Raw genomic sequence first — 24,136 nt, 5'->3', positions numbered from 1 at the left:
ACCGCCGATGCTTGCTCTCGGCGGTCGTCCGCTTGTGGGCAACCTTTGCTTGTCTGCGTGGATTTGTGGTCCATGGTGTTTTCTTTGTTGTTTTGCCATGGCATGGGTGTTGGAAATATGCTCTAGAGGCAATAATAAAGTGGTTATTATTATATTTTCTTGTTCGTGATAATCGTTTATTATTCATGTTGTAATTGTATTGAAACTCAATTACATGTGTGGATACATAGACAACAACATGTCCCTAGTAAGCCTCTACCGGATTAGCTCGTTGATCAAAGATGGCTATAGTTTTCTGGCCATAGACATGAGTTGTCATTTGATAACGGGATCACATCATTAGGAAAATGATGTGATGGACAAGACCCAAACTATGAACGTAGCATATGATCGTATCAAGTTTATTGCTACCCTTTTCTGCATGTCAAGTATCTGTTCCTATGACCATGAGATCATGCAACTCACTCACATCGGAGGAGTACCTTGTGTGTATCAAAGGTCGCAACGTAACTGAGTGACTATAAAGATGCTCTACAGGTATATCCGAGGGTGTCTGTTGAGTTGCCATGGATCGAGACTGGGATTTGTCACTCTGTATGACGGAGAGGTATTTCGGGGCCCACTCGGTAATACATCATCACAATGAGCTTGCAAGCAATGTGACTAAGGAGTTAGCCACCAGATCTTGTATTATGGAACGAGTAAAGAGACTTGCCGGTAACGAGATTGAACTAGGTATGGAGATACCGATGACCGAATCTCGGGCAAGTAACATACCGATGGACAAAGGGAACAACATACGAGATTAGCTGAATCCTTGACATCGTGGTTCAACCGATAAAGATCTTCGTTGAATATGTAGAAACCAATATGGGCATCCATGTCCGGCTATTGGTTATTGACCGGAGAGGAGTCTCGGTCATGTCTGCATATTCCCAAACCCGTAGGGTCGGACGCTTAACGTTCGGTAGCGCTAGGGTAGTATTGAGATATTACAAACACTCATGATCACTTCAGTTGTGAGAGGGCAATGCATGTGCATGCATGCATGTGGATATGTAAAGCCAGAAAAAAAAAGTCATTATGTGTTATCGGTTGTAAATTAAGTATGATATAGTAGGAAAAAGGGGATGATGTACTTGTCTATAATTGTTAATTGGCATGTAAAGTATAGGTACATATGAGTAAATTCTTTAATTCACTAAACTCCGTAGGGGTGGAAGCTCTCTCAATCAACTGAGGTGTCTAATTTGAGACTTGGCCCAAGATTTTGACTTGATCAACGCGTTGTGTTGTATGGAGTTATCTGCTGATGGGTGGGATTGTTGGTAGGTGGTTGTATGGTGGAGCGATATGAGTCGATTCAGGGGCAACAATTTCAAGAGCGCATAACACTCTGGAATTTGTTTTGCTTCTTTCTCCACTTGTTAGTCGGTGTTGACCACGTATCGCATGCCTCGGCCCAAGGGCCGTCAATCGGACATGTGTTCCTGTCGTGTTGCATCTATAGGGACACGAGATTCTTTTACTGTTGCGCTCGTTGTGTGGATACAGAAAAGACCGCGCGGAGGTGAAGAGGGAAAAATTAGAGGTGCTTGGGCGCAGAAGGGGCTTGACGAGATCTTGGTTGCTAGGAGTAGGCGGCTTGAGGGAAGTTTAACGTTTTTCCCGGTTGGGCGTTTGACGGCTGTGAGCACGTTGCTAGGAGCAGCGTCTTTCCCAGCCGGTCATTCGGCGGCTGCAACCTTGCTTGCTGGGACCTATATTTTTTGGCTGGGTATTAGGTGGTTGAGACCTCATCGGCCAGGACTAGTATTTTTTCCTTTCTTTGTTCTTTGTTTTTCCAGGGGTGTCGGTCTTCTCACTTTCCTTTGAGTATCTAGATTTTTTCGTGTTGCCTCCTCCTGCATTTGATTGTATGGCTCTTATCAATTGTTGTTTTAGAGTGTGTTAGTACATTAGAGTGGCTTGTTGTTCACAGGCTTCATGAGTTTGGTCTGGACTGATGTTTGATGTTTTCTTAATTTTTTGTCGCGTGTTTCTTTTATCGTGAACCGTTGATGCTTTCTCTTATGACGGTCGTCCGCTAGTGGGCAACCTTTGCTTGTCTGCATGGATTGGTTGTCAATGGTGTTTTCTTGGTTGTTTTGCCATGGCATGGAAGAGAAACCCTTGTTTTTATCTCTGATTTTGGGTTGTTGTGTAGTATTTTGTTGTGCTTTTGTTTTGTAATGATCATCTGTAGTTTCTCCGTGGTTATATGATGAAGTATTATCGCCATCGATACTATCATAGTAGGGGTTTGCCAAACCATTTTTACATGTTGTTGATGTTCAACTTAGCAAGCCAAAGTTGATGTATGTCTGTGTGTTGAGTGCGATAGGTTGTCCTAGCGTATACATACAAGGATGCTGCAGTCAATCTATGAAAGCAGCACAGCAAAGCGCACAAAAGTGCTTCTAGTATATGATCATTTCCAACCCAGCCATCTAGGATGAATTACCACCTGTTTAGGACTCAGTGGACCGAGAACTTGGTAGAACCAACTCCCAGGCCTCCACAAAACCTCTTTACTTAATCGGAACAACATGCGGACGTCGTTGGCCAAGACTTGAGAAAATATCAAGTCATTGAGAACTAACAATTAATCCATGATAAGTTATAGTAACATGACGTCAAAAAAATTCTTTAGATTACATACCATACATTATCTTGTTTTATCATTGTTTTCCAAAAAGGTTATGAACCTCTTCGGCATGTACATGTACAATTTGACAATTTGTACATACATATGTGTTTATGTGTGCCTTTTATTTCTATTTATCTTAAATTCTTAAAGACAATAGTTATAATTTACAAAATACCATAATCATAGAATTTTTCTCAGTACACGTGTGGTTGCTACTAATCGGATGCCCTAACCTCCCATATATCCGCCATCCGACCTGGTCCCCCATACCCAGTCCTTATGCCTGCGTTATCTGGTATCCCTCAAACCTAGCCCATATGCGCGCAGATTTGGGACCTCCTGGACATGTCCACCATGCCGGACCCACATCAAATCCCCTAAATCGACCTCCATCCTCGCCCAACCTACCATCTTCCTCCCTGTTCTGACCTCGTCCGCTCTGCCCTTTGCCCGTTCTGCTCCCCCACCATAGCTTTGTCGCCATCCATATGGCCCTAACCCATAGAACCACCCCTCATCCGTCCAAGCGTCCTTCTTGCACCAAATACGACCGCCACCCTGGCGCGTCCTACTCCACCTGACATATACCTCGCATGTCAAGTGTTTGACGAAATGTCAGAGGATTTTTAGGTTATTATGCGCATTTGTAGGCAAACAATGGATTTACTGGAGGATGAGTTTGCTTACCCATAACTTGATGAGTTCATTTTCATGGAGTTCACCAATTCGTTAGATTCGGTCATCGATGACCACGAAGATGAAGACTTGATGGTGATGATGAGCATCCTTGAAGACATCGAGAAGCAAGAGGAGCATGTTCTCAACTTCAAGGGTTCGATGCCAGGCAGGATAGTTGTGGCCCGGGATAGGATAAAGGGAAAATAGGATCTCTACAACAAATATGTATTCAATGTATTTTTTTTGCATCACTTCCGGATGAGCAAACATTTGTTCTTTGTGTGTAGTGGAGGGTGTGAAGGCATATGATACTTACTTCATGCCGAGGAAGAAATGTTGTGGATAACTGTCGTTCTCTTCTATGCAGAAATGCATGACTGCTCTGAAGATCCTTGTATGTGAGACAAACCAGGGATGTCGCTGATGAGGTCAATTGGATGGGTGAGCGTAGATGCTCTGAGGCAATAGTGAAATTGCATATATTGTGGTGCAGGTGTTTGGACCGGAGTACTTGAGAGAACCAAATGACAAGGACATGAAAGTTATTGGCAATTGGAGCACCAAGAGGTTTTCCAGATATGCTCGGTTCAGTTGACTGCATTCATTGGCAATGAAAGAACTGCCCAATAGGTTTGCACGAGAAATACCAAGGTTACACCAAAAAGGTCACCATCACACTTGAAACAGTGGGATCAAAAGACTTATGGATTTGACATACTTTATTTGGCATGCCATAGTATCACAAGGGAATCAACATGCATCAGTGATATTCGTTGTTCAAGATAGTTTGTAATGGGGATGCTCAAGCGTGCAACTAAACAGTCAACGGGTATGTGAACACCATGGAGTACTACCTCGTTGATGGTATGTATCCTCCGTGGATGACATTTGGGAAGGCTGTCTCTGGCCCCAATAGTAACAAAGGTGTCTCTTTGCACAAGTGTAAGAAGGTGCTAAGTAATATGTGAAGCGGGCATTTGTAGTGCTCGAAGATCGTTGGGTATTGTTCGTGCAACTGCAAATATGTGAGATCTAGTGATGACTTGTCATGTAATCTTGCACAACAAGATTGTGGTGGATGAGGGTGATGGTACTAGTACACATGATTTTGTGAAGTCCGGAGTACAAGTCCTCCTCCGAGAACAAGATGCAGCGCACTTACAAAAGATGCGTTGAAAACTTCAAGATCAACAGGTGCGCGTGCAACTACTCAATGATCTTGTGGAGCATATATATGTATCCACATCGAAAATCATTAAGTTTTATGAACTATGCCCTTAGAGCATATACAGCCAGACTTACCAAATATGACCCCCTAAACACCCGCAGACCGGGCGTGTCCATTTTGAAACCCTATTTGTTCATCAATGCAGCCACACTCCTCATTTTCTCCCTCATAAGTCCGATCACTTGCACGTGATTGATGGGGATGAAGAGAGAGAAAGAAAAGAATGAATAAAGACAGAGAAAATATGGTCCGAGGTGGGTCCCGTCCTACGTGGCGGACTGACCGGACGCGTGCACGAGCCCTCATATCCTCCCTACATTTGTCCTCAATATGAGGGGTCATGGACAGTCCCTGTCGTATAAGGATGATATGAGGGGTCCAGCTAGGTCTTTTCCTTCTCTCTTCTGTCCGGTCACTGACTGGGGCGTCCACGGACGTTTGAAGAGGATTTGAGGATGATGGTTTGTAGATGCTCTTATGAATAATACTTATGTCTGAGCTATTTATTTTTTCCTTCTAACCTGAACTATTTTTTTTGTATTGTTGCGTGTTATATTCATTGTTGTGTATTTGTATCGTCCAATGATCCATGTGCATGTGTTTGCATGGAAATCCGGTTTTAAAAATGAGCGTGTGGTTGCCCGGGCGGACAAATAGGGATCACTGACCTCTGTCCACGGACGCTTTCGCTAACATATAAGGGGTCACATCAAGCAAGTGTGATATATATGCTCTTAGGGCATCTCTAGCGGCAACCCGCAAATTTTCTCCCGCATCCGTCCGCGGACAGGGAGGGACCAGTCCGCAATATGGATGCGGTAGGACGCCATCCAATCGTAGCCACATATATTTTAAACTCTTTTTTCAACAAACCGGATGAAAATCGTGCGCACAAGGCCGGATTTCATAAAAACATGACAGATTTGATACAAACCAGACGAAAACGATTACATTTTGGACATATTTTCAACTAAAAAGCTAAAACTATGTCCACGTACGGTCGCGCGGAGCTCCACTCCCACGACACGGATACACTACACTAGTCTACGGCCGGCCGCGGCTTGTCTTCCCCATGTTCGGCAGCCCGCTAATCGGACTGCCGGGAGCCCCGGAGGCATATTGTTCCCTCGTATCTTTCCTATGTCTGGCTGCACCGCTCATCGGAGCGACAAAGAGGGTGCTTAAGCTGGAGGGGAAGGGCGCTTCCAAGAAGCTCAGGCAGGGTGGCCAGGATGGTCTGAGATAAAGAAGAACCATCCAGGTCACCGGCGGTGGCCTTCCTGGGACCCAAGCGGTGGAGGCCTCCCGTGTTCTACTTCTCCCCGATGATGGCGGCGAGCGCGGACATGCTGGCCGCTACCTCGTCGACATCCGCGTCGCCAGCTTCTTTCTCTGCCTGCATGGCGCGGCTACGCGCGCGTTGACGACAGATGGCGCAGTCGCAGGCACTGGAGGCGACATTGCCTGTGCCGCCATTCTCCCCGCCGTGCCGGCTCGCCACTCCTCCATGAGCTGGCTTGGAGCGGCGAGTTGTTGTACCATGCACCGGCTTGGGGCGGCAACTTGCTTCGTCGGGCTAGGTGTGGGAAGTGGAGCAGCGAGGTGCCTCGCTCGTACACGCTGGGCTCGGCGAGCCACCCAGCCGGCTTTTATGCCGGAGAATGCTCTTCCGGCTCGTCGGATGCCATCGAAATATTGGAGAAAATGGCGGAAGGAGGAGATGGGAAGCGGCGGAGTTAGGGATGGCAATGGGTACCCATTACCCACGTACCCTGCGGGTAAAAACCCTCTTAGGGTATGGGTATGGGACAAAATGTTACCCATGGGTATATAAATAGGAAAATCTCAAACCCATTGGGTAGAGCGGGTACGGGTATGGGATCACATAACCCATACCCACGTACCCATGTATCCTTATAAAATCTAACAAATACGGACAAATTACATCTACACTTTGTCGTGAGTTTGTCAGCTTAAAATTTATGACTATGTGCTACTATTTATGACTATGTGTTGATGTTATGATGTGTCATTGTTTACAATAAAGTGTTGTTGTTTTGGATGTGTTGTTGCTTCTAATTATGTATTCATGCCATTATGTGTTGTTGTTTATGAAATATGATTGTATGTTGTTATTTATAATTATGTGTTGCTCAAATTAATGTTATTCAAACATGGGTATTTTTACCCACGGGTACCCATGTACCCTGTCGGGTGACGGGTATGAGAAAAAATTGTACCCACTAACGGGTATAGGTATGGGTGATGGGTAAGCTCAAATGAGACGGGTAAGGGTATGGGGTGGCTCCACCCGTACCCAAACCCTATGGGTGCCATCCCTAGGCGGAGTGGTGCGATTCTTGCCCAGCGTCTGGCCTGATTTATATAAAGGGCGGACGGGAGGAGCCTGCCTGGCGTTGAGTTTAATGTTGCCCCGCTCGTGAACGGACGTGTGGCCAGAGTAGGTTTCTCGGCTTCCACGCGGGTTTAATGAAGGCGTTTGAATGCGGCGAGGAGCATGTTCAGCCGTACGTGTAGCGGGCGGCGCCCTCGGCCAGCGCGACGCTTCAATGACGAAGGCAATGAGAGGTCGCGTCCGCCCTGAGCCACCTTCAATGTGGAGCGGTGCGCTCTACATCTGCATGAATGCGGGCAGCTGACGCTGGGAGAGAAGCGTGCGCGAGAGGGGGAGGGGTTTTTGTGGGCCAGGACGATCAGAAGCGGGCGTTACAACGATCCAGACTCCTACAAACCTCCCCACGTTTGTCTGGTTTGCGGGGGAAAACGCGTCCGAACCGCGCTGCGATGGATACAACTCGGCGTTGGATGTCTTCCTCGGTTCAGACGGATACGGAAGGTTTGAGGTTCGGCGTTGAAGATGCCCTTAGTGTATAAAATTTACAAAAACGGACAACCAACACTTATGTATTTATTTCCAAAAATGGGAAGCAATACAGTATTATGTAATTACCAAATGTGGCGCACCAGTGGTCTAGTGGTAGAATAGTACCCTGCCATACCCGGGTTCGATTCCCGGCTGGTGCAATTTTACTATTTTTGCCATCTGCTTTCTCCTGAGTAAAACATTATATATATTTTTATGTCATGAGCTGGACGAGTGAGATGGAACTAGAGGACCCGGGGTTGAACATCCAATTGTTATGTCTTTTTCAGCATTGGTCTTTGACTAGGACCCACGGAGGTTAATAATTGGTTACTGTGATCAAGTTTGTTCTTGTCTTTGCAGATTAAGTTCGTGTGGAGTTGGGCACATGGCAGCTCGGCAGCTCCCCTTTTCTCTTTTGAAGCTGAATGAATGGTTGGTCAAGTAGAACCTTGATCATGCTGGTCTGAACTTATCTGATCATTCTACTGCTTCCTCCTTCTGATGACCCCACATACTTTTTGGCCGTTAATTTTGATGCATTTTCCATGTCATCAGCTAGAAGGATGATGTTGATGCTGATGCTGGTGCTCAGGCACAACGCGTTCCAAACTTGCAGTTGGTCATGACCTCTTTCAGGGATCAGACAATTAGGACACGACGGCTTGTATTAGTGACAACCGGAGCAGCTGTTTATGCTGTGGGCCCATGTCGCAATGGACGTACACGTGCGGCAGCCAGAATTATTACTATTTCAGACAAAGGGCGGTACTCTGGATATATATGTTCAAAAAGAAAGAATTTTTAAATCATAGTCATCATAGAACTACTGGTACAATATTTATGATTGCAGAAGACACTTCCAAGGTGAATAACCGCGGGCTGCCGGCCGCGCCTCCCCTCCTTCCCCGCAAGCCCTCCCCCTCTCTCCTCCTCCTCCCTGCCGCCGTCGCCGGCGCCCGCCGCGGGCCTGGCCCGGGCGACGTTGGCGGCGGCGGCCCCCGGCCCTTACCCGCCTAGGGTTTCTCCGGCGCGGGACGAAGCGATCCGGGCGGTGTCTTCAGGCGGCGGCAGTTCTGTGCAGCGGCGGGGTTTCCTGTGCGGCGGCGGGGGCGAGTTCTGGGCAGCGGCGGCGCCGTTGGTGGCGGGGCTGCGCGGCGGCGCGGGCTGGCGGCGCGCGCCCGACCCAGATCTGGGCCCTTTGGGCCCCATCTGGGCCTAGGCGGGCCGGCGACAGGCGTTGCGTTGGCGTGGCCATCAGGAGGCGGTGGTGAGCGGCGATGACCGGCGGGGGCTGGTGGCGTCGACGCCAGCCTGCTGTAGCGTGGCCGGCGGGGCTTAGCGGGCCCATTTCGGGCCTGGCCGGGCCAGGGGTGGCCTGGTATGCCCCGCTGCCGTGTCCAGACGGCTACCGCGACGGTGCCGGAGGCGCGAGCCTCCCGCACGACGGCGGTGGAGGTGGTTCCCTCCCGCTCGGCCTCGGTGCTGCTGCTCCCGTCGCTTGGATCTTCTCTCCGGTCTTCTTGGCCTCGTGGTGGTGCTCGCAGCAAGACGTCGTTGGTGGCGGTGCAACCGTGATGGCGCATGGTTGGGCGGTGGTTTGGCTGGTCGGCTCCGACTGGCCGGTGGGGTTTGGCGTGTGGGAGAAATCCTTGCCGGTTCGTCCGGCTCCGATGCGGTGACACCGGCGGGTGCCACTATCCCTTCTTGGAGGGTGTCGGGAGTAGCTATCTCCCACCTCCCTCCGCGTACTAGGGGAAACCCTAGGTCTTGTCCGGGCAGCAGCGTCGTCGGCGTCGCATCCCTTCTTGGAGGTGCTGCTTAGTTCGTGGTAGATCGGAGCCTCGGGCTGTGGCGGTTTGTATCCGGAGGGCGCAGCGGTTGCGGGTCTGCCACGCTTTGTCGAGCTGCCGTTGTTAGCATTTATTTCTTTGGGCTTGATGTGCTGCTCGCCCAGCATTACGATGTGTATAATGGTGATTTGCTTTGAAATACAAAACGGAGGGAAACCCTTTTTGGTAATGAATGGCCTGATTGACTGATCGAAGTAATCAGCTTGGATGAGCTCCCTCACACTTCTGCTTCTGCATGCAGTTAGCCGAGCGTAAGCAGAATCAGAACAGATCATCATCCTAAAAGGAGAGCTAGTAATTAGACTGGTAAAGATCGTTGGGTTACCTGGTTGCCTTTGCCAGCAGCCTCCTGCTTTGCGGCGTCGGCCTTTTCCTGGTCCGCTTTCCTCCTCAGCTTCTCCAGTTTCTCCCTCTCCATCTTCTGCATAATGAACATACTCTAGTTCATTTAGTCCCAACGGCCTCTGTTTCATCGGAGTATGGACAATACTGAAGAAGGTTAGTAGCTGAGTCCGCGGTTACCTGTATGTAGACGTTCTCGGCGGCGCGCCCCTCCTCGCCGAGCAGCCTGCCGGTGCGAACGCTGTCGCCGAAGTAGCGTACAACAAGCGAAGTGGGAGGATACAACAAGCGAAGTGGGAGGATACCATCTCTCGCAGTACTAGCAGCATCTCCAGCCGCGCCCCAGAAAGGCCTCTTCAGGCGATATTTTCGCGCCGGCGCCGAAAAAACGGCCCAGGAGCCCGATTTTCGCCGGCCTGCGGCGAAATCAGCGCCGGCGGACCCAGGCCGAACCCGGCGCGCTGGGGCGCCCGGGGGTGCCGAGGCGAGTTGTTTGGGCGCGAAGCAGCCGCGGGCCCATCGAGTCAGTGAGACGGGCGCTTCGTCGCCCTCATCGCCTCGGTTCTCGCGGTAATCAATGCCAAGGCTGCCGCGCTGCCGCCGCCGGTCAGCCTTGCCATTGATTCCTCACGGGCGGCGCGTCGCCGGACAGCGCGCCGACGCATCCCCTCCCACGCACGCGTACACACGGGCGCGACTAGATAAGCCGGTGGCCTCCCTCGCCTCTGGCCACACCAGCCCTAGCCGCCAAGCTCTACCTCTCCCCTGCGCCGCCGTCGAGCCCTCCCTCTCCCTCTCCCGTGTGCTGCCGCCGAGCCCTCCCTCTCCCTCTCCCGATGGCTGAACGTTTCCCCGGCGATGAGGCGGCGGCCAACGGCTTCGGCCGCCGCTCTCTCCGCGAACAGGAGTCGTGGCTCCTGTTCAAGGGCCAACATCCCGGCGCCGCCGGACATGCGCGCCGGGCCGACGGGGTGGAGGCTCAGCAACGGGGGAGTGCCCATTCCCCCGTTGCCCGACGCCATGGCGCGCGCACCCTACTTCGCCGCCGAGGTAGAGATCGTGCGCTCCTCCCTCACCGACGAGCAGCTCGCCCTGCCTCAGTACGCCGTCGACAACCACGCGGCGTGGACGGCGTACTTCGAGCGCCGTCAGCAGCAGAGGCTGGCGTCCACCAACGGGGCGCCGGTGGTGGGCGGCACGAAGAACAACGAGGGGCGCCACCTGTGGTGGGGCGTCCCCGGCCGCACGCTCAAGGGCGTGCTGACGCACCTTGAGGGCGGCAACAACCCACCGCTGGCGTACCCTCCCCCGGTGAGGGCGGCCGCCCTGGCCCACCGCCGACGCGCTGGGCAATGGATGCCCAGGAGATTAGGCTCCTCCTCGTCCTCCTCCTCGCACTCTTCGTCCCACTCCTCCGGCTCTCCGGCGCTGCTCGGCGTCAAGGCCGAGCCCGCGGCGGAGACGCCGCTCGGCCAGCGCACTCGCAACGCCGGCATCGTCATCAACGAGGGCGGCCGGCGTGCCTCCTCGTCGGCTCCTCCGCGCTTCGTCAAGCCAAAGACAGAGCCGGGGCTCGCGCCGGTGAAGACGGAGCACGGCGACGTGGATCTCGACGACGACGCGGCCCTGGAATGGGCGCGCAAGGACTCCCTGAAGATGGCGAGGGAGCGCCAGTGCGCTGCCCTGCGGCGGTTCGAGCAGCGCCGCCGGGGCCGCGATGAAGGAGGAGGAGTCGTCATCGAAGACAGCGACGACGACGACGCGCCGCGGCCACCAGTCCGCGTTGGCGACGCCGGTCAGGGGTCCACCAGGGACGACCGCGTCAAGGAGGAGAAGGCCGACGGCGACGACGGCGGCGAGGATGGCAGCGACTACTCAGCGTTCAGCGATTTCTTTTTTTAGTTATATTTGCTATGTACCGCGTCGCGAACATGTCAATATATGCCAAAGTTTGCCGAAATTTAGCCGTGTTTAACAGAACTTCGCGGAACGTTTTTTTTTTAAATTAGACGCATCTGCGGGCGGCCCTGGGACCGCGACTGGGGACCAACTCGCCCCAGGCCCTTTTTTTGCGCCGGCTCGCCCTCAGGCGGCGATTTTAGGCGCCCCGGGGGGCCAACGGCTGGAGATGCTCTAAGGTAAAACAATCATCTGAACGCAAATGCATGATTGCTTTATTCCTAGGGCTCTTGTATCTTATGTAAAGCTCTTCCACAGCCCGTGCTGGAGTCCCTGTATGAACCTTAGGTTTAACTCTAGCTATTTCTTGTTGTGTTTGTTCCGACATTAGTTTTGAACATGCCGATGTGGATGGACTTTATCTCCCTTCTAGCACTGATTTGATGTCGATGTCTTAAAAAAGATGCATTTTTTTGTCCTTATGGCCGGCTGCATTATTTCCGAGTGCCAGTTATTTTGGACAGCAATGGGCATAATTGGATTCAAAATGTAAAAACTATATAGATTCAAAATTTAAAAACTATATTGGTCATCCAACCAATCAAATGTTGCCTTTGTCAAGTATGGAGCAAACTGTATAACTTGGTTTGTGTTTCTTATCGTATTGCCTCGCTTTTTACTGTCGCATGCTTGTCTTCTTTTCCTTGGCTTAAATTATAAATCAAAGTGTAATTACATTTCATTTCTATTGTTCCTGCTGCTTCAAGATTGCTTGTGCTGAGAGCCCGATCCAGATTTCCGGCAGACCAAAACAATGTCTTGCTTTTTTTAAAGTAGTATCCGAAGTTATGAACCTCCTGTTAAGTTATTATATTGTCGAATTGTCCCCTATACTCTTGTACAGCTATTGCCCTACTGTATTAAGTTGTTCCCTTCTTCGGTCTTATTAGCAAGCACCCGGTGAATTTAAAAGATGTTTGTCTTTTTGAGGAACCTCTTAATATGCTATCTTATTCTGCTGTATTCGTATAATTTGTACGGCATGATTTATTCTTCAGCAGGTAACCTCATATGGGTTACTTTATCCATGTTGATCAAGAAGAAGTAAAACGAGGACATCAGCAAGGACAACCATGCTTTTGGAAAGCTTAAGAGAGAAGCTGAGCGTGCCAATAGAGCCCTCAGTAACCAGCACTAGGTCTGTGTTGAGATCGAGTCCCTCTTCGACGGGTCTTATTTCTCCGAGCTACCGACCCGTGCCAGGTTCGAGGAGCTGAACAACGATCTGTTCTGCAAGACCATGGAACCCGTGAAGAAGGCCATGGATGACTCTAGCCTCAAGAATCCACAAAATTGTTTCTTGTTGGTGGCCCCACCAGAATTCCCAAGGTCCAGCAGCTCCTCATGGACTACTTCGACGGCAAGGAGCCAAACAAGGGTTTGAACCCTTATGAGGCTGTTGCCTTTGGTGCTGCAGCGCAGGGAAGCACCTTGAGTGGTGAGGAGGGCGGTGACGAAACCAATGGTATGATGAATCTTTTTACTAGCCTCCTCTTTGTTTCCTGTTGGCATGACACATCCTACTGACCCTACTGCTGGTGTGCTGGATTTCAGACCAAGTTTTGAAGAATCAGTGGCGATTTCTTTGGAATTCTTATTGCTTAATCAAATTGTGTGCACATATACTAGAAGGAATGATAACTAACAAATAGTTTGCTCTTCTTCAAAGTTACAGTGCCAGTTAACCGATTTTTAGTGCCCTTTTAATCACTAGCATGTTTCTTTAGCACTAGTATGTCTGCTGATTTGTGAATTTGTCTGAGGGGTGCAATGCACCAACACAGAGTTATGATGAGAAGATTAGAAAGGTCAGATACTCAACATAGCATGTTCTTCCAGAAATAATGTTTTTATCCCAAAAATATATGAGAGATAACATGCGTAGATGGATAGCTGAGCAGGTGCTTACAGTGTCATTCGGACAGTAATGGGAAATAATCCGAGGCACGATGAATTCCTTGAGAGAAAAAACCATACATGATTTATGGTTGATTATCTTGATTGCTCCTTACTCTGCAAAACTCAGGGGAATTGAAAGCTCACGGGAAAAATATAGCCCTGTTTTTTACCTTTAGGTGACATGGCCTCACCAAAGCTACTGCCTTTCTTTCTGTATCAGTATAGGTGCATCTTCCCTTCTATGAGTTTGGTGTATTTACTCTGCCCGTCTTGCTGTTCTTTTTCTCCATTTTTGCCCCTTCTTGAATTGCCAAGCTCTTTCTTTTCCTCTGTAGTATGTTTCTTGTAAACTTTGGTGGAAGCGTTGAACCCTTTGCTCGGGCCGCATCTCTATTTATATCACATGTGTGCCGTGACTTACAAGGGATCGAGAGAGATCGTGATCGAACGTTACAGGAGATCAGCGAGGTTACAAAAGAAGAAGGGATAGAAAGATACAAGTTTAAAACACCTCTCCTACCTCTATACAATATCATCTAACACCCCCCCTCAATCTAAACCTCCAGAAACTTTCGCGAGGTTAAGATTGTACTTGAACTCATCCAACCTCCTCATAGTAAGGGGTTTTCTGAAGCCATCAACAAGTTGATCTCCAGTAGGTATAAACCGAATGTCAAGTAGCCTTCGAGCTACCCTTTCTCTAACAAAGTGGAAATCAACCTCAATATGCTTGATACGTGCATGAAAAACAAGATTAGCTGAAAGATAAGTTGCACCAATATTATCACACCATAATCTAGCAGCTTGTGGAGCCTTGATTCCAAGTTCATAGAGCAATGTTTGTATCCACATTGCTTCTGCTATAGCATTAGCCAAAGCTTTATATTCAGCCTCCTTACTTGACCTTGAGACAGTAGCCTATTTTCTTGCACTCCACGACACAAGATTAGTTCCCAGAAACATAGCAAAACCACCTGTAGATCTTCTATCATCAGCACACCCTGCCCGGTCTGCATCAGAGTAGGCAGTAACAAGTAGAGAAGGAGACTTGGTAATCTGAAGCCCAAGTCCTTCAGGAAATTTTAGATACCTTAAAATCCTCTTGACTGCAGTCCAGTGAGTTGTTCTAGGTGCATGTAAATACTGACATACCTTATTCACAGAATAAGAAATATCAGGACGTGTAAGAGTCAGATACTGCAAAGCACCCACAACACTTCTGTAATTAGTTGCATCCTCTGGTCCAAGTGCTTCTCCACTCTCAATTGTAAGTTTTTCAGAAGTTGAAATTGGTGTACTCACAGGTTTACAATTGTACAAACCTACTCTCCTGAGTATATCAGTTGTATATTTTTCCTGTGTAAGAAGTATACCATCCTTGATCTGCTTCACTTCTATGCCAAGAAAATAGTGAAGATCTCCCAAGTCCTTGAGAGCAAACTCTAACTTTAAATCTTTAAGCAAACAAGTGGTAGCATCTGAACTTGAGCTTGCAACAATTATATCATCAACATAAACAAGCACAAATATAGTAATATTGTCTTTATGATAAAAGAACAATGAGGTATCTGCTTTGGATGATGTGAACCTAAGTTGTTGTAACTGCATGCTCAACCTTGAGTACCAGGCTCTAGGGGCCTGTTTCAAACCATATAAGGCTTTATCCAACTTACAGACATGATGAGGTGTGCTTTGGTTTTCATATCCAGGTGGCTGCCGCATGAACACTTCTTCCTCAAGAACACCATGAAGAAACGCGTTCTGAACATCTAGCTGACGTAAACTCCAACCTCTGGAAATAGCAATAGACAATACAGGTCAAATAGTGGCTGCCTTAACAACGGGACTAAATGTATCTTCATAATCAATACCAAATCTCTGCTTAAAACCTTTGGCAACTAATCTAGCCTTGTATCTGTCTATGCTTCCATCAGGTTTTCTTTTTATTTTATATACCCATTTGCAATCTATAACATTGCTACCTTTATTTGGAGGTACTAAGTGCCAAGTTCTATTTTTCATGAGAGCATCATATTCATTATCCATAACCTCCTTCCATTCTTTATGAGCTAGAGCGTCATGCAAATTATTTGGTTCTCCAACACTACTAAGAAAAGCACGTTTGACTCTGTCATACCGTACCGTACCATCAGTATACTCCTTTTCTTTGATAATACCTAACTGTGACCGAGTGTGTCGACGAGGAGGCTGAGGTAGTGCTGCTGACGTAGCCACAGGAGATCCAGAAGCAGTAGACACCTCCACAGAGAATCCAGGCACCGGATCCAAGGCAGATTATGCCCCTGTAGCTGATCCTGACGTTGCAGACGCGGGTGTCCCCCTGTCGCTAGTCGCGCCAATCGCCGCATCGTCCCCGCCTGGGCTGGCGGGCTCCACCCGGGAGCGGCTGTCGGGCACATGCGTACCGGCGCCCGCGCCTTGGCCCACACCTGGGCTGGTGGGCTCCACCTAGTGGCGGCTGTCGGCCACGCGCGCACCTGCGCCCGCCCCTGGGCGGACGGTCTCACCCAATCGCGAGGCAAGACAGGCGGGGTCCGCCTGGTCGGCCACCCGTGCGCCAGTGGACGCATGCAGGGGAGGGAGATCCTCCTGGGATCGCGCGCCACCAAAGACAGACGAGCTGACGCGAGGATCTGCATGGGATCTAGCGCCGCTGCCAACCGAATCAGCATGGGATCTCGCGCCTGTTTCGTCCGGATCTACACACATAAAATGATGACCACAATCTGCAGAATTACAGTTTTCTTTGGAATTTTCCACATGATCAACTTTATTTAATTCACCCCCGTGATCTTGAAGCAAGGCTATTTCAGCACGAAGAAGGGCTCCTGCATTGGGATTAAGTTTGGCAAAACGAAACAAAGTTTCGTCAAAAACAACATCCCTTGAAATATAGATACGTCCAGTAGCAATTTCCAGGCACTTATAGCCTTTGTGAAGATTACTATAGCCAAGAAAAGCACATTGAGTAGAACGAACCTCAAGTTTATGACGATTGTATGGACGAAGATTGGGATAGCATGCACACCCAAAAAATTTCAGAGAGTTGTAATCAGGTTTTTGATGATAGAGATGTTCCAAAGGAGTAGAGTTGCCAATGACTTTGCTGGGCAAACGGTTAATAAGATATGTGGCAGTGATGAAGGCTTCGTCCCAATATTTGAGAGGCATGGAAGCATGGGCAAGCAAAGAGAGACCAACTTCAACAATGTGGCGATGTTTACGCTCGGCGGAGCCATTCTGTTGATGGGCATGAGGACATGACACATGGTGTGCAATGCCTATGCTACGAAAGGAGTTGAGCTTCTCATACTCCCCTCCCCAGTCACTTTGGACTGTCAAAATTTTCTGTCAAAGTGACGTTCGACAAGTTTTTGAAACTCTTGAAATATAGAGAAAACTTCAGATTTATGCTTGAGTAAATAAATCCAAGTGAATTTACTGTAATCATCAATAAAACTGACATAGTATTTTTTTCTTCCAAAGGAGTCTCGGGCATGGCCCCATACATCATTGAAAATAAGCTCTAAAGGAGCATGAGATATACTATCTGACCTAGGATAGGGAAGTTGGTGACTCTTGGCACATTGACAAGCTTCACAAACCGAATCACTAACATGGCTATGTGACAAAGAAAGATTGCCTTTATTGACTACTTGCTTAACTATGACTGAAGAAGGATGTCCTAATCGTTGATGCCACCTTGCCAAAGAGGGCTTGATGACAGAGTAGACCTGACGACGCTTGCGACTAAGTGCTCCGGATGTGATGGGGTAGAGGCCTCCAATGCATCTACCGTGGTGTAGAAGTTCCCTCATTGCCCTATCCTTGATAAAAAAAGTAACCAGGGTGAGTTTCAAAGAAGATTTTATTATCAGTGGCTAAACGAGACATAGAGGCAAAGTTTTTATCAGCTTGAGGAACATGAAGGACATCTTTTAGGACTAGATCACGTTTAAGCATAGGGGAATTAATATAAGCTTGACCAATGTGTTGAATATCCATACGTCCACCGCTTGCGGTGTGAATCTGATCATGGCCGTGGTACTGCTCACGGAGGGCAAGTTGCTCCAGCTCACTTGTGACATGATCTGTGGCACCGGAGTCAACATAACAGATGCCATCTCCTCCTTGCTCACGCATGGCTGCAGCAACATGGCGAGCATCGGGCACATAGTTCTCATCGAAGCGGTGCCAGCAGTCCATCACCTCATGGCCGGCCTTCTTGCAGAGTTGACAGCGAGGGCGACCACGGGAGGAGGAGGGGGGCGGCTGTTGTTGTTGTTGTTGAAGCCACCACCCCCTGATCGATTGCCGGTGTTGTTGTAGCTGTTGCCGCCGGCGTTGTTGTAGTTGTTGTTGTAGCCGCTGTCGCCCTGAGCGTTGCCGCGCCCGCGCCCACCGCCGCGTTGCGCGTGGTGACCGCGCCCACGTCCGCGTCCACGCGAGACGGTGTTGGCAGCGGACTGGCGAAAGCTGGCGCCATGAAGGAGACTGAGGCGGGCGTCAAAGCTGAGGAGTTGGTTGTACAACTCCTGAACGGTGATGGGCTGAACCCGGGCAGCAAGGGCCGAGACGACTGGATTGTAATCCATGTCCAGTCCGGCCAAGATTTTGGACATGATCTCCGGATCGGAGAGCGCGGTAGCAGTGTAGGCAACTTCATCGGTAAGGCTCTTAATCTTTCCAAGGTATTTGGCCATAGTCATGTTACCTTTTTGGAGATTCGTGAGCTCGATGCGTGTATTGATAGCTTGGGCTTGGCTCTGGGCGGCGAACATGTCGTGGATGGCGCGCCAGACTTCAGCCGGCGTCTGGAGCGTGGCGACTTGAGCAAGGATGTCGCGGGAGAGGGAGCCCATCAGGTAGCCTTGGAGCTGTTGCTGCTGTGCAAAGCAAAGGGATCGCGCAAAGTTCAGTACCTGTTCTTCTTTGCCGTCCTTGGTAATGGTGAGGGTGGCTGGCGGTGCCGGACTCTTCGCGTCGAGATGGTGTTCCATCTGCGCGCCCTTGATCTGGGGTAGGACGATGGCCTATCAGAGCAGGAAGTTGCCCCTCGTCAGCTTCTCTTGCGGCGGCGATCCGAGGAAGGAGTTGGTGGAGGTGGAGGTGGACGATGACGCAAAAGTGGAGGAGGTGTCGGTGGTGAGCGCACCCATGGTGCTAGCCGTCATGGCGGCGGTGGTGGTGGACATGGTTGCGGTCGCCTGGGTAGCTAGATGTGATCTCTATCCAATCTATCGAGGAAGAGGCTCCGTTACCATGTAAACTTTGGTGGAAGTGTTGAACCCTTTGCTCGGGCCGCATCTCTATTTATATCACATGTGTGTCGTGGCTTACAAGGGATCGAGAGAGATCGTGATCGATCGTTACAGGAGATCAGGGAGGTTACAACAGAAGAAGGGATAGAAAGATACAAGTTTAAAACACCTCTCCTACCTCTATACAATATCATCTAACATTTCTTACTTCGCCTATAACCCGAACCTATCTTCTATAGAGGAGAACTTTGTTGTGATTGCTGGCCGAATTGTAGAAGTTCTTTTTTTCTCCTTAATTTCCTCGTTTCATATGAAGTCAAACTGGCAAGGGGAACTTCAACAATCATGTTGGTGTGTTGTATTTACACGCACAATCCTAGGTTCTTACACCATATTTTTGTTCCAGCACCAAGCAGTCGTCCTCCTTATAGTAGCTGCACCAAGCAGTCGTCCTCCTTATAATAGCCTATGAATCCTAGAAAGTCTTCTTTTTATGGACTTGACAATGTGAAGTTCCGCAGAGGATCAGAGTATAAACTGAGAAATGGAATTTTTTTCAATCCCTTACGTCATTGATATGGGGATTTGCTTGATTTCTTCCCTTTTAAGATAAATTTATATGACGTCCCGATTAAAAGGAGATGGCATTATTCTGTAGAGTCTATGCAATGCTTGAAACACCCACATGTTTATCCTTGGTTCACTTATCCCTCTATCTGAATTTTCATCTTAGTAGGATAATTTTGGTAATGGGTTAGCCTTATCCGTTGTAGTGATGGATCATCCCTGATTGCAAGGTCATGAATGAATTTTTGACTTGATTGAGTTGGTGCCTTTTGTGCCTTTTCTTCTTCTGCTGCTGATGCATTGCATGGGTGTACTGCTTTACTTACAAGGAGCTCAAATGATATGGTCATGATTAGTTTATCATTCATTAGCTTTGTGTTGTCTGAGACCTTTTACGGTACATCAGGTTTATTTAAGCCGTTCATTTTATGTGGTTGGATGGCTGAGATGAGCCAATACTACGACAGATTTTCAGTAGTATATTGAGTAGTTAGGGGTATTTTGGGTAGTTTAATTATCAATCGGAAAAAGCCAGGTTCACGCAGGCAGGTCTCTTAATGGCCACCTATTAGATTGAGCGTGAGGCTCCTCGGAGGAACTGAACGTCGGCACTTGCACGGCTGCTTGCCGTGTTGTAGTCCGGTGTTGCCTAAGGTCGAAATCGATCTCGAGCATGTATCGCCGGAAACCTTGGGCTCTGTTGGAGGCCGCACGCTCGCATGGCATCGATCTCCAGCTTAACTCGCCCGCCGTCTTCTACGTCCATCGGCTCGATGACGCCCAATGCCTCCATGCAAAACGGTTCCTCCTCGTTGCCGTCGTCCTTGCCCGGCCGGCCAAGAAGGGCCTACATGTCGGCGGCGAACTCCATGAGCTCATCATCTGTCGGACCAAAGCTTTCAAGGCTGAACGGGCGCCGGAGACGGCGTTGCACTTGGCTTGGTGTTGGGTTCTCCATGATGTCGTCGTCCTCATCGCGGCACGACGCGACGGACGTCGTCGCTTCCTCCAGAGACAACAGCGAGGAGAGCTCCGGGAGGACGGGATCAAAGATGGGAATGCGGTACAGTAGGTCCTCCACGTCGGTCTCCTTGCACACTTTTGATTCTCCGGCGAGTCTGCACCGGACGCCTCTGGGACGACGAGCACCTTCGATAGGAGGGGCCTGACGCTCTTGCCTGCGAGCCCCTTCGACAGGAGGAGCCTGACGCTCTTGCCTGCGAGCCCGGGGCCACGCCTGGTACTCGAACCACGCCGCCACGACCTCGTCGCCGCGGCCCACGGCCCGAGGGAACCACGGTGAAGTGGGCTGCAGACCCGCTCGTGCCTCCACGCGAGGGGGTTCGCAGAGTGCACCGATGTCTTTATGCCGGTGAACTGCCAGGAGATTTTGGGTTCGCGTGGCATCGATAGTGGCGGACGAATCGAGCGGCATGGATACGATGGGATTATGAAAGAACTAATATAATCCTAACATAGAATTACCAATATATCCTAAAACGAAAATTTGATCGATCCATATTGACCATTGGATTAACTAAATACTACCCACTATATTGGGTAGTATGATGCACCGTAAAAAGTCTCTTTTTTTGGCCCATATATAACTGAGCTATATATATATATTCTCTCCAGGTGAGGACTTCGACCAGAGAATCATGGATTACTTTATCCATGTTGGTCAAGAAGTACAATGAAGACATCGGCAAGGACAACCATGCTGTTGGAAAGCTGAGGACGGAAGCTGAGCGTGCCAAGAGTGCCCTCAATAACCAGCACCAGGTTTGTGTTGAGATCGAGTCCCTTTTCGACGGGTCTGATTTCTCAGAGCCACCGACCCGTGCCATGTTTGAGGAGCTGAACCACAATCTGTTCCTCAAGGCCATAGGTCCCGTGAAGAAGGCCATCGAGGACGTTGGCCTCGAGAAGAGCCAGATCCACCAAACTGTTTCTTGTTGGTGGCTGCACCAGGATTCACAAGGTCCAGCCAGCTCCTCAAGGACTACTTCGACGCAAGGACTCAAACAAGGGCGTGAAACCCTGGTGAGGCTGTTGCCTTTGGTGCTGCATTGTAGGGAAGCATTTTGAGCGGCGAGGGCGGTGACGAAATCAAAGGTATGATGATCTTTTTACCAGCATCTTCTCTTTTCCTGCTTGTGTGATGCATCCTACTTACCCTACTGCTGGTGTGCTGGATTCAAGACCAAGTTCTGAAGAATCAGCGGTGATTTATTTCCAATTCTAACTGCTCAATCAATTTGATTGCACATATTCTGGATGGAATTAGATTTCATTTTTGTGGGATGTTGCAATGATAACTAACAAATAGTTTGCTCTTCCTCCAGGGTACAGTGCCAGTTAGCCGATTTTTAGTGCCGTTTTAATCGCTAGCATGTTTCCTTGGTACTAGCATGTGTGCTGGTTTGTGAATTTGTCTGAGGGGTGCAATGCACTAACACTGAGTTATGACGAGAACATTAGTAATGTCAGATACTTAACATAGCATGTTCTTCCAGAAATAATGATTTTATCCTAAATGTGCATGATAGAGAAAATGCTTAGATGGGTGAGCAGGTGCTTACTGTGTCATTTGGACAGTAAAGGAAAATTAACTCGAAGCACGCTGAATTCCTTGAGGAAAAAAATCATACACAATATATGGTTTGTTTCGAAGTATTCTTGAAATTCTTGGCTAATTTATTGCATAGTTTGAAAAATGATTGAGGCCAGAACATGTGGGAGTTGTTGGTTATCTTGATTGCTCCTTGCTCCGCAAAACTCGGGGGGGGGGGGGGGGGGGGGGGGGGGATATTGCCCAGTTTTTTAACTTTAGATGACATGGCCTTCACCAAAGCTACTGCCTTTCTTTCTGTATAGTTGCATCTTCTCTTCTTTGAGTTTAGTGTATTTACTCTCCCTTTCTTGCTGTTGTTCTTTTTCTCTATTTTTTCCCCTTCTCAAATTGTCAAGTTCTCTGTTTTCCTCTGCATATGACGTTTCTTTCTTGGCCTATAATGTGGGCTTATCATCTGTAGGGCGGACTTTGTGATTGCTTGCTGAATTTTAAAATTTCTTTTCTCCTTAATTTCCTTGTTTCATATGAAGTGAAGCTCTTCAGAAGCTTTGTTTCCTGTGACTAAGATACTATAGATACTTCATTCATGTTAATGAAATCCCACATCTTTGTTTTATTCGAGCTATATTGCAGCTGTTGTTGTGTTGGGTCACTACACTATAGATACTTCATTCATGTTAATGAAATCCCACATATTTGTTTTATCAAAACTAAGTGCTTATTCGAGCTTTATTGCTAATTAGTTTGTAAACAGTGATCTTGCTGCCTTGGATATCTCTCCTGGCTCTGCCTTTTTCGTGTCGCAAAATCAAGTTTTTAGACAGAGTTCCCCGTGAGCTAGTAAGCTAAAAAGCAGATCCATCTCTTCTTGCAGATTGATCGGGAAGCAACAGTCGTGTCAGCAGTCGGCAGCGCGCTAGCGAAGTTTCTTCGAGGAGTCTCATGTTGGTTGAACAAGGTAATCCTGGCAGTACTCTGTAACTACACACTAGGTAATCGTTTGCTGAAACTCGATTTATGTATGCAGTTTTCCTCTTCCTCTTCCGTAAGAGAGCCCTCAGTAACCATCACCAAGTCCATGTTGAGATTGAGTCCCTCTTCGACGGGTCTGATTTCTCGAAGCTACCAACCCCTGGCAAGTTCGCGGAGCTGGATAATGAATTTATCCGCAAGAACATGGGACCCATGAAGAAGGCCATGGATGACACTGGTCTCGAGAAGAGACAGATCCATGAGTTGTTTCTTGCTGGTGGCACCACCAGGATTCCCAAGGTCCAGTAGCTCAAGGACTACTTCGACGGTAAGGAGCCAAACAAGGGTGTGAACCCTGATGGAGTGGAAGCCATACTTGCGGTCTTGCTCAGTTTTCACACCATACTTGCTGACATTATATCCTTTTGTTGACCATTGAACCGTATTCCTGTAGAACTAAATGCTGCAGATTGTGTGGTGATGCCACATGTATTGTAGGATTTAGCATGCTAGAATTTTGATAGCTTCTCTTCGAATCAATCAAGTGCATGTTGCAAGGGCAAATTGTAAATCCAGTGTTAGCTATCAGTCATGTGGTATGTGCTGGGACCGAGAAACTAAAACTCATAAAGAGTAGTGTTTTTGTATAGGTGTTGGTGTACATGATTTTGTTGTGAAATAGTATGGTGCTCTGGGAGCAATATGAGGTTCGGCATTTTGGTTGTGTCGTGGGCTACCAGAGAGAAATGAAGTCATCTCATCCTACTGACTGACCCTGTACCCTGCCATGTCATGTTGCTACTGCAGGAAGCAATGGAGGATCATCATGTTTCTGTTGGTCTGCGCCAAGGCGCAGCAGCCAGGGCTGGAGCATCCCTTTTACACTTTTTTTTAATCCTTCAGTGTTGGGTTTGGATACCACCTGTATACTGGGAGTGAAATTTGTTTTGGTTTAGAGCATTTTGCTTTCATGATAAAGCAGGGGCCTCGAGTCCTAAAGATTTATCTTTCGTAAAACTGCACTTGTCAGTTAGAAAGAAAGAAGTCATCTTTGAGAAATCCTTCGTGGTATTTGCCTTATTTTGGTTGACCTCTTGAGTTCCAGGGGATGTTGTCTTGTTGACATGGTTTTTATAGGAGGGGTGTATGTGTTTTGGAATTTCAAAAGGTGATTATATACGGAGCAAAATGAGTGAACCTACATTAAA

The 24,136-nt window shown here is 48.6% G+C and overlaps 1 protein-coding gene across 2 annotated transcripts; it reads left to right on the top strand.

Annotated features, from left to right (window-relative positions):
- The first annotated feature begins 21,055 nt into the window (after positions 1-21,055).
- On the top strand, positions 21,056-23,880 carry LOC123124171 (heat shock 70 kDa protein BIP1-like). Of its 2 annotated transcripts, none has more exons than XM_044544839.1 (3): positions 21,056-21,424; positions 21,457-21,496; positions 22,984-23,880. In XM_044544839.1, exons 1-3 carry the CDS (start codon positions 21,056-21,058, stop codon positions 23,235-23,237), a joined length of 663 nt encoding a protein of 220 aa, XP_044400774.1. In that variant the 3' UTR covers positions 23,238-23,880. The 2 variants fall into 2 exon arrangements, 1 of the variants encoding a protein (XP_044400774.1); XR_006461003.1 differs by adding an exon at positions 22,831-22,914 and having other exon boundaries at positions 21,231-21,496; positions 22,984-23,226.
- The last annotated feature ends 256 nt before the right edge of the window (positions 23,881-24,136 follow it).

Source organism: Triticum aestivum, chromosome 5D (genome assembly GCF_018294505.1).
Source record: "Triticum aestivum cultivar Chinese Spring chromosome 5D, IWGSC CS RefSeq v2.1, whole genome shotgun sequence".
Taxonomy (NCBI): domain Eukaryota; kingdom Viridiplantae; phylum Streptophyta; class Magnoliopsida; order Poales; family Poaceae; genus Triticum; species Triticum aestivum.
The sequence above is the reverse complement of the archived record's forward strand: the minus strand, read 5'-3'. Positions and strand labels throughout refer to the sequence as shown.

Excerpts from the sequence above, each read along its gene's own strand:
- LOC123124171 (XM_044544839.1), top strand. The coding sequence starts at position 21,056 with ATGTTGGTCAAGAAGTACAATGAAGACATCGGCAAGGACAACCATGCT. Across the intron at positions 21,425-21,456 it reads AACAAGGGCGTGAAACCCTG|GGAAGCATTTTGAGCGGCGA; the intron begins GTGAGGCTGTTG and ends GCTGCATTGTAG. Across the intron at positions 21,497-22,983 it reads GGGCGGTGACGAAATCAAAG|TTTTCCTCTTCCTCTTCCGT; the intron begins GTATGATGATCT and ends TTATGTATGCAG.